This window comes from Hemibagrus wyckioides, linkage group LG12 (genome assembly GCF_019097595.1).
Source record: "Hemibagrus wyckioides isolate EC202008001 linkage group LG12, SWU_Hwy_1.0, whole genome shotgun sequence".
NCBI classification, from domain to species: Eukaryota; Metazoa; Chordata; class Actinopteri; order Siluriformes; family Bagridae; genus Hemibagrus; species Hemibagrus wyckioides.
Genome location: NC_080721.1, coordinates 12308550 through 12322239, shown reverse-complemented (window position 1 = coordinate 12322239; position 13690 = coordinate 12308550). Strand labels below are relative to the sequence as shown.

Here is a 13690-nt window from a genome sequence, read left to right as displayed (position 1 = left end):
GGGACAACTCCCTATTACATTCATGTGCAGGTAAAGACAGACGTCCCAGTTTTGGTCTGACTCACAGTCTCCACTTGGTCATCCCCAAACTGTTCCCACAAAGAGCATGAATTTGTCCAAAATGTCTTGGTATGAAGCTGAAGCATTAAGAGTTCCTTTCACTGGAACTGAGGGGCTGAGCCCAACCCCTGAATTCAATGTTTTGGAGGGGTGTCCCAAAACTTTTGGCAGTATAGTGTATGTCTGATGTCATTCCAATGTCAGTCTGAGATATCTTCGATGCATCTCTTTTTAACTCAAAGTTAATGCTGCAAAAAAGAGAAAGAAAGAAAGAAAGAAAGAAAGAAAGAAAATACGCAGCTTGTGATGTTACAGAGAAACTGTGAACAAACCTTCAACTACTTTGTTCGGAAGATTTTGGAAAAGTCAAAGCTTTACTGTTACTAATAAATAGACACTGGAGACTCCATGCATGTCAAGTAATGGTTGATGTTACAATAAATTGTTACTATAGAAACGACTAAACGTGCAATTTTGCAGCTGACCAATCAAAATCCAGATATAAAGATCAAGTTTCCTTTATAAAGTTTTTCTTTTTTAAATTGTTTTCCAAAAAAAAGACTCTAGTGCGCATGCGCTATAGCTCTGTGCAGGCTTTTGCCCCGAAAACCCGGCGGTGTTTAGGACCGCGCAGAGCAGCCGAGAGCGCGCAGGGAGTCATCACATGTTCCGTGTAGTTAGCGCCCTGAGAAAAAGAGTCATTTCTGCAGAGAATTAACTCCTCAGACGACCAACAAAGTACAAGTTTAAACTGTTAGCTTCATTACAACAAAACTAAACAAAAACATTTGTAGCTACAGGTAAGTTTGCGGTCAGGCTGTGAAGTGTGTGTTCCATCCCTCAGCTAGCTGTAACACACTCTTGCTGTTCCTTTTTTTCTGTGCATTAGTTATTATTTACAGCGCGTGCTCCGGAGGGAGGGAGATTTATTTATTTATTATGTAGGTTTTTAATTAGTCACACGGTTAATGATGGGTGTTGTGTACTTGTTTTGATTGTGCAAAGCTACTTTGGTGTATGTGTGTGCGCGCGCGCGCGCTCTCTCTCTCTCTGTTGAAATCCACCTTCTTCCGGAGAGGAAATAACTTCAGTCTCCTCTCCGGTGTGTGTGTGTGTGTGCGCGCGCAAACATAATTAGCGTTATTATTAATGATCCTTGACCAAAGCTCTGTAACTGACCCCTCCAAACGTTCTTATTAAACCACATTATTTTTTTTAACTTGATGAATAGCCCGACTTCAGCTTTGTTAGGTTTCGTTTTCACATAATCATCATCTCAGTATTTATTTATGTATGTATGTATGTATGTCTAGGACCTCATGTACCGCCATGAACCAGGACCGGCAGAACCGCAAGGAGGAGATCCAGAAAGCTCTGGCTTTTATTCAGTGAGAATAACATTTATTATTATTATTATTATTATTATTATTATTATTATTAATATTAATAACAATATTGTTATTATTATTATTATTATTGTTTTTTTTTTTTTTTTTTGATTATAGTGTCTATTTTATACATTTTTTCCGGCCCAGACAGCCCCTTTACAGCCCCTAAACAGCCCCTTTAATCTGTTATTTCGGTGTCACTTTATATATTAACAAAATGTGTACTAATATTTTTGAACTAACTCTCATTGTTTTCTAATTTAATTTGCTATTTATTTATGTCTTTATTTAACTAATTAAAGTGGCCTTTTTTTTTTTTTTAAACCTTTTTTCCGGGCCAGAAATCACCACCACCCCTAAATTTAGAGCGACGGTTTAAGTGGTGATAGTTTCAGTACTGAGAACTATCTCAGTACTTGGGGAAGAGGGATTATCATTATCATTTTATATGAAAAATTACAAATGGCCCCTTTAATCTGTTATTTCGGTGTCACTTTATACGCAAACCTAAGTGTCATAAAATGTATTTTAATATTTTTTATCTCTTAATGTTCCCTAATTTAATTTGAGCTTTATTTATTTGTTTGTTTGTTTATTTATTTGCAGGTCGTCACTGCCGTATCCCGACCCGGACGGTTATGAGGTGCGTTTTTTTCCTTCTGTTTCCTCTGTTTACTTCCCTGTGTTGTGATCCGAGAGCAGAAAGCTCCGCCCACTCCTCCTGGCCCTGTATGGCTATAACGTGGTGTGTTCTGTCCTCATACGGTCCAAACCCGGAGGAATTTTGGGTCGGTTCTCACGTTAGCTCCCTCTGATTCGCTGAAATCTTGCTGATTTCCAAACAGACTCCTGGTGTTTATCAGCAGGTTAATGGTTAACGCGCTCGAGTCGCTCTGTACCTATCCTACGTCCAGCTGTTGTGACCCATTCAGCCGTAGCTTAATGATTAATAGAGGGCAGAAGGATGCCAGTTCAAATCCCAAAAGGAATATTAGGCAACAGAGCTTAAAAGGGAATAGTTTTATATCGCCAAGCTAAAGTAAATAACGAGTCTGTTTGACTCTAGAGTAAATATGAGCATGGAGTCGTTCAGTGATGATGCACAGACACGCTTCTGGTGTCGTTTATGAGTCAGTAGGACTTCCTGTGGTTTGTAAACACAGAACGTTGGGCTGCGTCTCAATCCGATCCCAAGGAAGGTGGCTATTTTTAAGGGCTTTCTCAAACTTTCACTAGCTTGTTAGCGTTGTTTTTGCTCTCACACATTAGCATGAATTATGTTTACCTTTATTTGAAGTAGCATGACAAATGTGTGATTATTTTTTATACGGCGTATATAAATATTTGATATGTTTGAGTTTTTACTCTGACTGATGAGGTGATTAGAACGTCGGCGGAAATGTGTAGCGAGCTCTACGGAGCCAGAGAGCTGATTGAGACGTGGCGGCCGTCAGCATAGCTGAACGATGGAAATTATGTAGGCGGCCATTTTGATCATCCTGAGTCACTCCACCTCCTACGCTCTGCCGAGTTCTGCTGGAGGGCTGACGTTTTTGTGATGATGATGACGATGATGGATGATGATGATGATGATGTAGTTCTGCTTGTTAAATGCAATAAAAAGGAGATTTGTTTTAGAAAATGAATAAACATTGTTCATGAATATTTATATCTCTGTGTTGTCTCATTGGCTGGTTCTGTCTTGACTCCTCCTCTTCTTCTTCTTCTTCTTGGCATCAGGGCTTCCTCATGCAGCTGGTGTGTAATCTGCTGGACGAAGGTAACGCGGCGTTTCGGGAAGGCGACTGGACGCTGGCACGAGGCCACTTCGGCGAGGGAGTGAGCGTGGCGAGATACGCTCAGGGCGAGGGAGTGACGGTTCCTGCGGCGCTGCTCGAGAGCCTTTACGTGAACAGAGCTGCTGCGCAACACAACATGGTGAGCTGTGAGGGGTTATCCTCTTCACCTCCATCTCTCTATCTCACCTGTGTTCTTCCTCACGCACCTCCTCACCTTATTTAACCCCCTGCTCTCTGGACCAGAGACTCAGCTCCAGTCTGAAGGTTTACTGACAGATATGTTTCTATCATCTGAGTGCTCTGAGGAGGTTTTATTATTCCTCCTGATGAACTTGTTAAAATCTCGAGCTTTGTGAATATATTCAGAGTAAACATGCGGCTTTATTCGTGTGAAACTAATGAAAAATAAAAGTCGCTGCTTTACGTCACAGTCTGTCATTAAATCACACGGTTTTCTCACACTGATCATTTAATGAATTTATCATTAATTACACAGTGACTGTAACACCACACAGTAACTCCTCCTGAGGCTCTCTCTCTCTCTCTCTCTCTCTCCTTCTTTCTCTTGTTCTCTCTCATTGTCTCTCTCTCTCTCTCTCTCTCTCTCTCTGTTTCTCTCTGTCATTTCTCTCTCTCTCTCGTTGTCTCTCTCTGTCTTTCTCACTCTCTCTGTATCTCTCTTAAATTTCGGTCGGTCTCTCTCTCTCTCTGTCTCTCTGTCTTTCTATCAAATTCAAATGAGCTTTATTGGCATGACAGATTGTACATGTATTGCCAAAGCATTTAAAAGGGGTAAAGATTACAAACAAAATTACAAAATCAACAAACAAATGAATAAAATAACAAATAAATAAATAAATAGCAAAACGAAAGCATAAAATCTACAGGTGTGTGTGTGTGAGTGTATAAATATGTATGTGTGTGTGTGAGTCATGAGCACATCACTGATTGGTGGACTCCTCCCTCTTTTTGTGGTAGGTGTGGATGTACGGAGCTGTCAGGGAAATACAGTCTCTCTTTTCTCCCAGTAAATACTGGAGTTTTCTGTCGTTCTCCAGTTTGATGAAGTCCGGACAAATCAGCTCAAATTTAAGAAAGAATTGTTTTGGAATTTCCTGGTAGTTTGGACAGGATGTGAGGAAGTGGAGCTCTGTCTCTACTTCTCCTTGGTTACAGTACAGACAGAACCTGCTCTCTCTGGGCAGCCAGCTCTGTCTGTATCTGCCCCTCTCTATAGCCAGGCTGTGGTCACTGAGTCTGTATCTGCCCCTCTCTATAGCCAGGCTGTGGTCACTGAGTCTGTATCTGCCCCTCTCTATAGCCAGGCTGTGGTTACTGAGTCTGTATCTGCCCCTCTCTATAGCCAGGCTGTGGTCACTGAGTCTGTATCTGCCCCTCTCTATAGCCAGGCTGTGGTCACTGAGTCTGTATCTGCCCCTCTCTATAGCCAGGCTGTGGTTACTGAGTCTGTATCTGCCCCTCTCTATAGCCAGGCTGTGGTCACTGAGTCTGTATCTGCCCCTCTCTATAGCCAGGCTGTGGTCACTGAGTCTGTATCTGCCCCTCTCTATAGCCAGGCTGTGGTCACTGAGTCTGTATCTGCCCCTCTCTATAGCCAGGCTGTGGTTACTGAGTCTGTATCTGCCCCTCTCTATAGCCAGGCTGTGGTCACTGAGTCTGTATCTGCCCCTCTCTATAGCCAGGCTGTGGTCACTGAGTCTGTATCTGCCCCTCTCTATAGCCAGGCTGTGGTCACTGAGTCTGTATCTGCCCCTCTCTATAGCCAGGCTGTGGTCACTGAGTCTGTATCTGGTCATAGTTTTCCTCAGTGTGTTTCCTCCGATTGTACTCAGGTATTCTGCTGTTGTGTATTCTCTGTTTAGCGCCAAATAACATTGTAGCTTGCTTTGATTTTGTGTTGTTTCAGTCCAGTAAGTGAGATAATATTCTTTCTGTGTGTTAATCATTTGGTTGGGCCGAATTCTATGGATGAGGTGGTCAGTGTCCTGAGGTTGGTCAGTGTTAGTCAGATTAGTTTGTTTGTGGAGCCTCAGGACCAGCTGAATGAGGGGGCTTTTTTCTATGTTCGCTTCATGGTTTTTAAGGGCTTTAAAATAAGAGTCAGGGTCACTCAATTTCAGATGTTTCCAGAATTTGATGGCTCTTTTCTCGATGTGGATTAATAGAGGGTATTGTCCTAATTCTGCCCTGCATGCGTTGTTGGGTGTGTTCCTCTGTACCCTGAGGATGCTCTTACAGAACTCTGCGTGCAGGGCTTCTATTGGGTTTTTGTCCCATTTGTTGAATTCCTGATTTAGGAGAGGACCCCAGACTTCACTGCCATACAGTGCAATAGGTTTCTAGAACTGATTGGAATATTTTGAGCCAGATTCTAATTGGGATTTGAACTGGAATAAATTTTTTAATGGCATAGAAAGCCCTTCTTGCTTTCTCCTTCAGTTCATTCACAGCCAGGTTGAGATTTCCATTTGCCCTGAATTTCAGCCCGAGGTATGTGTAATTAGTAACATGGTCAATTTTGGTGATACAGAGGGTGAAACTGCGTCTCTTTCGCTGACCTCTGGGTCGTTTTTGAAAGGTTAGGACCTTCGTCTTGGTTGGGTTTATAGTCAGGGCCCAGGTCTGACTGAACCTGTGCGGGATGTGGAGGTTCTGCTGTAGAGCCTCCTCTGTAGGAGACAGCAGGACCAGATCATCTGCATAGAGGAGGAACTTTATACTGGAGACATGTATTGTGAGGCCAGGTGCTGGTGACTGTTCTAGTAATTTTGCCAGTTCATTAATGTATATATTGAAGAGAGTTGGTGATAGTGGACAGCCCTGCCTCACACCCCGCCCTGCCTCACACCACGCCCTTGAGTGAAGAATTCAGTTTGTTTATTTCCTATTTTAATTGCACATTTATTGTTTGAGTACATTGTTTTTATGATATTTTAGTATTATCCATCTCTCTCTCGTTGTCTCTCTCTCTCACTCTCTCTGTGTCTCTCTCAAATTTCGGTCGGTCTCTCTCTCTTTCTCTCTCTCTCTCTGTGTCTCTCAAATGTCGGTCGGTCTCTCTCTCTCTCTCTCTCTCTCTTTCTCTCTCTCGCTCTCTCCCTCTTGTTCTTTCTCTCTCTCTCGTTATCTGTAAACGTCTGCATGAATCTTGACCTCTTAAACCCGGACACATCTCTGCACCACAGCATCTATTTATAATAAAAACACAGACATTATCTTGAATCTTTCTCACAATCAGAAGCGTCTCAGGCTGTTGTGTACCAGCGCAGCAGATTCTTTGCACGATGAGCAGCAGATTTCCTCGTCACGCGGCGGAACCCGGCACCGGATCGACGCCGCAGCTTTAGAATACGTTTGCATGAGCATTTACATTTACAGCACCGTTCAGACACCATCAACCAGAGAGACTTCCAGGAGGATGACTGGCTCACGTTGGTATTTCAGGAAGAATTAGGTCTTTAGACGGCGTTTAAAGACTCGAGCAGAAGTTCCTTCCTCTGCCCGAGTCTTGATGCAGGTCTTCCTCGTACTCTGGGTTTCAATATGTACACAATAAAATCGAAATCTTTTCTACTAGATCACCATGTAACGGCTAGAAGCTGAACCACAGTGAATCACGGTCTTTCGTTGGTTGTTCTGGACTGTCCGGCAGCGAGGACTCGGACCGACCTCCTCCTGACCTCTTACAGGAAGCAAGAGGGAAGTGAAACAGGATGAAAATACTCGAGAAGATTCTCTCCATGACCGTAAGGTCCGGCTGTAAAGATTGTAGGATTTCACCTGCTTACTTTGACCACTCTTTACAAAAATTTGAAATTGTTTAATTTATTTATTTCTAACCTGGCTCCTTCCTCCTGCTGTGTGCGTAGCCCCTGATGCTGGCATGGCGTTAAAAAAAGAGGGAAAAAGAAAGAAACGACTCTTTCCTTATCAGCTCGAGGAATGCAAACACAATCGTCTGAGTTTTCTGGTGACCTTGAAACTATAAAACTCCCACAGAAACACTCCGCTCCCCCGAACCCGGAGCCGTGAGTGGCTCGTAGATCGAGCCACGAGGACCGTTTCGTTTGCAGAAGTTTTGTGTATGGTGTGTGTGTTCGTTGTTGTGACTCGAATACACGTGCTGGTGTGTTTTGTGACTCTGTAAATGACACACAGTGAGCTATAAAGACACACGAAGGGAAATGAAACCTGTTCAGGATTGAAGAGAAAGGAAGACGTGCACATGCAGAGAGCTAAGAATAAAATATCTTTAAGAAGACTGAAAGCGAGAGGGAAGAGGCTGTGTGTGTGTGTGTGTGTGTGTGTGTGTGTGTGTGTGTGTTGATTCGGTGTTGCGTGTCTCCATCAGGGGGAGTTGGAGGCGAGTGTGAGGGACTGTGACAGCGCTCTGAGTGTGTGTAAGGACAGCAGCAGGGCTCTGTACAGGAAGGCCGTGTGTCTGAAGGCGCTCGGGAGACTGGACGAGGCGTACGAGTGCAGCAGCACCTGCTTAATCAGCTGTCCACAGGTACAACACACACACACACACACACACACACTATATTATAATAGCATACTGTATTGGTTGTGTGTGTATGTGAGTTTTTTGTTTTAAGATTAAGATGCACCCTAGTCATTTCTATGCAACGCAGATGCGAAAGTATGTGCACCCCATGACCATCACACCCATGTATCTTCTCTTCTCTTCTCTTCTCTTCTCTTCTCTTCTCTTCTCTTCTCTTCTCTTCTCTTCTCTTCTCTTCTCTTGTCTTCTCGTCTCTTCTCTTCTCGTCTCTTCTTTTCTCGTCTCATCTCTTCTTTTCTCTTCTTATCTGACCTCTTCTTGTCTTTTCTCATCTTGTCTCTTGTGTCTTCTCTTCTTGTCTCGTCTCTTTTCTTCTTCTCTCTTCTCGTCTCTTTTCTTCTCTTCTCGTCTTTTCTCTTCTCATCTCTTTTCTTTTCTCTTATCGCTTCTTGTACTCTTGTCTTCTCTTTTCTTCTTGTCTCTTCTTCTATTATCTTCTCGTCTTTTTTCTTCTTGTCTCTTCTCCTTTCTTCCTGTCTCTTCTCGTCACTCGTCCTCGTCTTGTCTTTTTTCGCCTCATCTCTTCTTTTCTCGTCTCGTCTTTTTACATCTCTTCTCTTCTCGTCTCTTCTCTTCTGTTCCGAGCATCAGTGAGATCAGACTGTGATGTTGGGATGTTGATGAGACTCCAGTTCCAGTTCCTCCCAGTGGGGGTTGAGTCAGAGTCAGGGCTCATTGCAGGTCACTCCACTCCAGACATGGTCATGCTGGAGCCTGTTAGTTTTTAAGAGAATTGAGTACAGAGACGTTCTGTACAATCGTTTGCCTCAGAATTTGTAAAGTAAATATGAGTGTTGATGGTCAGGGGTGCACATACTTTTGTGTAGGAGATGGTCATGATGTACTAGACCTTGCTAAAACATCAGGCATTAGACAAACTTTGTCCACATGCCTTGACAGAGGGTACCAATACTTTTGGAGCTCGTATATATAATTACATTATATGAATTTGTGAATACCGTTATACAGTGGAACCTCGGTATAGGAATTGAATTGGTTCTGGAGGAGAGTTCTTAAGGTGAACATGTGTATTGTGATATGAATTCTCCCATAAGAAATAATGTAAATGCAGATCGTATGACCAATATGAAGCATGTGTACACTGCACTTACTGCTGCTTACAGAGAACTGACCCAAGCCAATCATTCCATGTCAAGGCTCCTCACAGGAAGTTGTGCCACCAAGCTTGGGCTAAAAATAGAACAGAGCACCCACGCCACCAATCTGTCAACAAAAATACGCCTGAAAAAAAAAATCACCTAGCTTTTGAACGCATGCTGAAGGTAATGTAGGTATCGTGGGTTGAGTCTTTCCAAACAACTTTCACTGACTGAATAACAATTGTAAACTCTCTTCAGTTGCCTTTCCACTGATGCTAACGAGTTTTGAGCGGTTCCCGGACGTACGCGCGACTTAGCCGGCGTTCAGTTTGTTCGCATGCCGTAAATGCTTCGTATTCCCATGCAGATTTCTTGCAAAATTTGGGGCGGTGGTAGTAGCGCAAGTGGTTAAGGCTCTGGGTCGTTGATCAGAAGATCAGGGTTCAAGCCTCAGCATTGCCAAGCTCCCATGTTGGGCCCTTGAGCAAGGCCCCTAACCCACCCTGCTCCAGGGGATCTGCGTCATGGCTGACCCTGTGCCAAGGATGGGATATGTGAAGAAAGAATTTCACTGTGCAGTAATGTATATGTGACAAATAATGACAATTTAACATTAAATGTTACATTTTTGACATTCTCTGTTGTGTGTGTGTGTGTGTGTGTGTGTGTGTGTGTGTGGATCAGGATGAGAGCGTGAAGGAGCTGGCCCAGGATCTGGCAGACAGATTGGATCTGAAGACGTGTAAAGCCTACATGTGTGTACAGGTGAGTAACGTGAGCGCTCCTGGAGGTGCTGAGCGTACGGGGAAGGTGACTCGGCTTCGTCACGCCTCCACGTGGTTGATTATTCTCCTGTAACGGAATTACACGTGCAGCGTGAGTGAAGGCGTGCTCTCTGTTCCTGTTCCGCAGCAGGGTGTAACCGAGACTAACCGAGAAGTCGAGCCTTCTCTGGAGCAGGTGAGAGGTTTTTCTGTCCTTCTCTCTCTCTCTTTTAATGACAGTAATCCCGTGATTCTACACTAAAATCTCCTGCTCTTTCTCTGAAAGATCTCCAATGGACTGGACAGCATGTGTGACATCACAGGTGGGTGTGAAGATTCTTGCTCTCCATGTTATTGTATGTGTCATTCATATCTCAGCTCTACTCTTGCTCTCTTACTCTCTCTCTGTCTCTCTGTCTCTCTCTCTCTCTCTCTCTCTCTCTCTCTCTCTTTCTATCGTTCTGTCTTTGTCTGTCTATCATTCTCATTCTCTCTGTCTCTCTCTCACTCTTTGTCTTTGTCTGTCTCTCTCTCTCTGTCGTTCTCTCTGTCTCTCTCTGTCTCTCTCTCTCTCTGACAGCTGTTGCCTCCCCCATCCTTTCCGCCCCGGTCCCTGTGAGCGATGCGTCCGAGGAGCTAGCCGTGTGTCTGTCGGTGCCGGTGTCTGACCAGCTGGGGGACTGTGAGCTGGTGGGGGAAGAGCTGGACTCACTACTGGACTGCGTCTCCAATCAGGAACAGGTGAGCCGCCGACTTCCAGCTCAGCAAACAGAATAAAAGCTCTGTGCTGGAAGGTGGTGTTAAAAGATGATACGGTTTCTGTAATGCTAAACTGGTGGCTATAAGATTCCATTATTTGTTAGCGTCATTATCATGGTAGCAGAACTAAAGGTGGAAAAGGACATTTTTTTGTAACTTGTAGCCAAAATGCCTTTTCTCTCTCTCTGACTCACACTCACTCACTCTCTCTCTCTCTCTCAGACTCCCTCTAAAGGCAGTGTTGTCCCCACTCATGTCCCAGTGATGGGTCTGGGTCCACCGTTCCCTCCCCTCCTCCCTGCTCCCTCCCCGTGTCTTCCTCCTGCGTTCTTCCCCTCGGCCGTCACTCACTTGAACACGCTGGACTCGTTCTGTGAAGTGAGTTGTGACCCGTCTCTCTCGGTCAGACCCCTGGATTCTCTCGACTCCTTCTCTCAGGCCTTACCTCAGGGATCAGTGCCTCAGCGGCCGCCTCTAGTGGTGGGAGGACAGGGGCTCGATTCGCTCTCAGAGTTCACGCTGCCTGGTGAGGATGTGCGCCTGTGTGTGTTTGTTCACTGCTCCACACACTTGAAGCAAATAGAGAGGCCACGCCTCCTTCACTCAGACTAAAACAGAGGCCACGCCTCCTTCACTCAGACTAAAACAGAGGCCATGCCTCCTTCACTCAGACTAAAACAGAGGCCACGCCTCCTTCACTCAGACTAAAACAGAGGCCACGCCTCCTTCACTCAGACTAAAACAGAGGCCACGCCTCCTTCACTCAGACTAAAACAGAGGCCACGCCTCCTTCACTCAGACTAAAACAGAGGCCACGCCTCCTTCACTCAGACTCAAACAGAGGCCACGCCTCCTTCACTCAGACTCAAACAGAGGCCACGCCTCCTTCACTCAGACAAACAGAGGCCACGCCTCCTTCACTCAGACAAACAGAGGCCACGCCTCCTTCACTCAGACAAACAGAGGCCACGCCTCCTTCACTCAGACTAACAGAGGCCACGCCTCCTTCACTCAGACTAACAGAGGCCACGCCTCCTTCACTCAGACTAACAGAGGCCACGCCTCCTTCACTCAGACTAACAGAGGCCACGCCTCCTTCACTCAGACTAACAGAGGCCACGCCTCCTTCACGCAGACTAACAGAGGCCACGCCTCCTTCACGCAGACTAACAGAGGCCACGCCTCCTTCACGCAGACTAACAGAGGCCACGCCTCCTTCACGCAGACTAACAGAGGCCACGCCTCCTTCACGCAGACTAACAGAGGCCACGCCTCCTTCACGCAGACTAACAGAGGCCACGCCTCCTTCACGCAGACTAACAGAGGCCACGCCTCCTTCACGCAGACTAACAGAGGCCACGCCTCCTTCACGCAGACTAACAGAGGCCACGCCTCCTTCACGCAGACTAACAGAGGCCACGCCTCCTTCACGCAGACTAACAGAGGCCACGCCTCCTTCACGCAGACTAACAGAGGCCACGCCTCCTTCACGCAGACTAACAGAGGCCACGCCTCCTTCACGCAGACTAACAGAGGCCACGCCTCCTTCACGCAGACTAACAGAGGCCACGCCTCCTTCACGCAGACTAACAGAGGCCACGCCTCCTTCACGCAGACTAACAGAGGCCACGCCTCCTTCACGCAGACTAACAGAGGCCACGCCTCCTTCACGCAGACTAACAGAGGCCACGCCTCCTTCACGCAGACTAACAGAGGCCACGCCTCCTTCACGCAGACTAACAGAGGCCACGCCTCCTTCACGCAGACTAACAGAGGCCACGCCTCCTTCACGCAGACTAACAGAGGCCACGCCTCCTTCACGCAGACTAACAGAGGCCACGCCTCCTTCACGCAGACTAACAGAGGCCACGCCTCCTTCACGCAGACTAACAGAGGCCACGCCTCCTTCACGCAGACTAACAGAGGCCACGCCTCCTTCACGCAGACTAACAGAGGCCACGCCTCCTTCACGCAGACTAACAGAGGCCACGCCTCCTTCACGCAGACTAACAGAGGCCACGCCTCCTTCACGCAGACTAACAGAGGCCACGCCTCCTTCACGCAGACTAACAGAGGCCACGCCTCCTTCACGCAGACTAACAGAGGCCACGCCTCCTTCACGCAGACTAACAGGCCACGCCTCCTTCACGCAGACTAACAGAGGCCACGCCTCCTTCACGCAGACTAACAGAGGCCACGCCTCCTTCACTCAGACTAACAGACGTAGAGGCCACGCCTCCTTCACTCAGACTAACAGACGTAGAGGCCACGCCTCCTTCACTCAGACTAACAGACGTAGAGGCCACGCCTCCTACTCTCAGATTAACACAAAGGCTACACCTCCTATACTCAGATTGACAGACACAGAGGCCACGCCTCCTTGATTTTGTGTGTGTGAGAGAGAGAGAGTGATCTGGAATAAATTATAAATGTGAACAGCATTAACCCCCCCTCCCCCCCCTCTCTAGGTGGTAAATTCTCTCACAGTTTTCTTCCTCCAGTGAAGATTAGCAGCTCATCTAACTGTGTGAACGCTGTTTGCGCTGTGAGTCTTCGTTCCTTCTTTCCTTTTCTTTTACCCTTCCTTTTTATCCCCTCCTCCTTTCCTTATTTACTTTGCTCCTTTAAGTTCCATTCTCTCCATTCCTCTCTCTACGTTTTCTTCCTCTATTGAACTCTCATACCTTTCTCTCTGTTCCTTACCATTGCTCTATCCATTCCTGCTTTCAGTTTCTCCTTCTATCCATCTCTTCCCTCTTATTCTTTATTCTTATTCTTCCTCTCTATATACCTTCTTCCTCCCAGTCTCTACATTCATCCCTCTATCATTTCTCTCATTCTTTCTTCTATCCGTAACTGGCCTTTTCCTCTGTTTTTAACTCTGTTCTTTCTGTTCCTCTCTCTATCTGTTTCTTTCCCTCCATTCTTCTCTCTATTCCCTTCTTTCTCTCTGTCCCTCTCTCTATCCCTCTGTTTCCCTCTGTTCCTCTCTGTTTCCCTCTGTTCTTCTCTCTATCCCCCTCTTTTCCTTTGTTCCTCTCTCTATCACTCTATTTCCCTCTGTTTGTCTCTCTTTCCCTCTGTTCCTCTCTCTGTCCCTTTCTTTCCCTCTGTTCCTCTCTCTTTCCCTCTGTTTCCCTCTGTTCCTCTCTTTATCTCAGTTATTACCTTCTCTATGACCTTGATGACTGCAAAACATAATCATCTAGACCAAACTCTCTGTGTGTGTGTG

General features: G+C 46.0%; 1 protein-coding gene across 2 annotated transcripts in view; it reads left to right on the top strand.

Moving 5' to 3' along the window:
* The first annotated feature begins 698 nt into the window (after window positions 1-698).
* Window positions 699-13690, top strand: part of zc3h7ba (zinc finger CCCH-type containing 7Ba) — a 28427-nt gene continuing 15435 nt past the window's right edge. The window contains exons 1-11 of one of the 2 annotated variants that reach the window (XM_058404930.1): window positions 699-860; window positions 1374-1448; window positions 2055-2091; window positions 3189-3386; window positions 7620-7778; window positions 9620-9700; window positions 9851-9895; window positions 9986-10022; window positions 10280-10440; window positions 10681-10984; window positions 12927-13003. In XM_058404930.1, coding sequence (XP_058260913.1) covers window positions 1390-1448; window positions 2055-2091; window positions 3189-3386; window positions 7620-7778; window positions 9620-9700; window positions 9851-9895; window positions 9986-10022; window positions 10280-10440; window positions 10681-10984; window positions 12927-13003 — 1158 coding nt within the window. In that variant the 5' untranslated portion in view covers window positions 699-860; window positions 1374-1389. Of the gene's footprint in view, window positions 861-1373; window positions 1449-2054; window positions 2092-3188; window positions 3387-7619; window positions 7779-9619; window positions 9701-9847; window positions 9896-9985; window positions 10023-10279; window positions 10441-10680; window positions 10985-12926; window positions 13004-13690 lie in introns of both variants that reach the window. The other variant, XM_058404929.1, reaches the window with a different exon arrangement.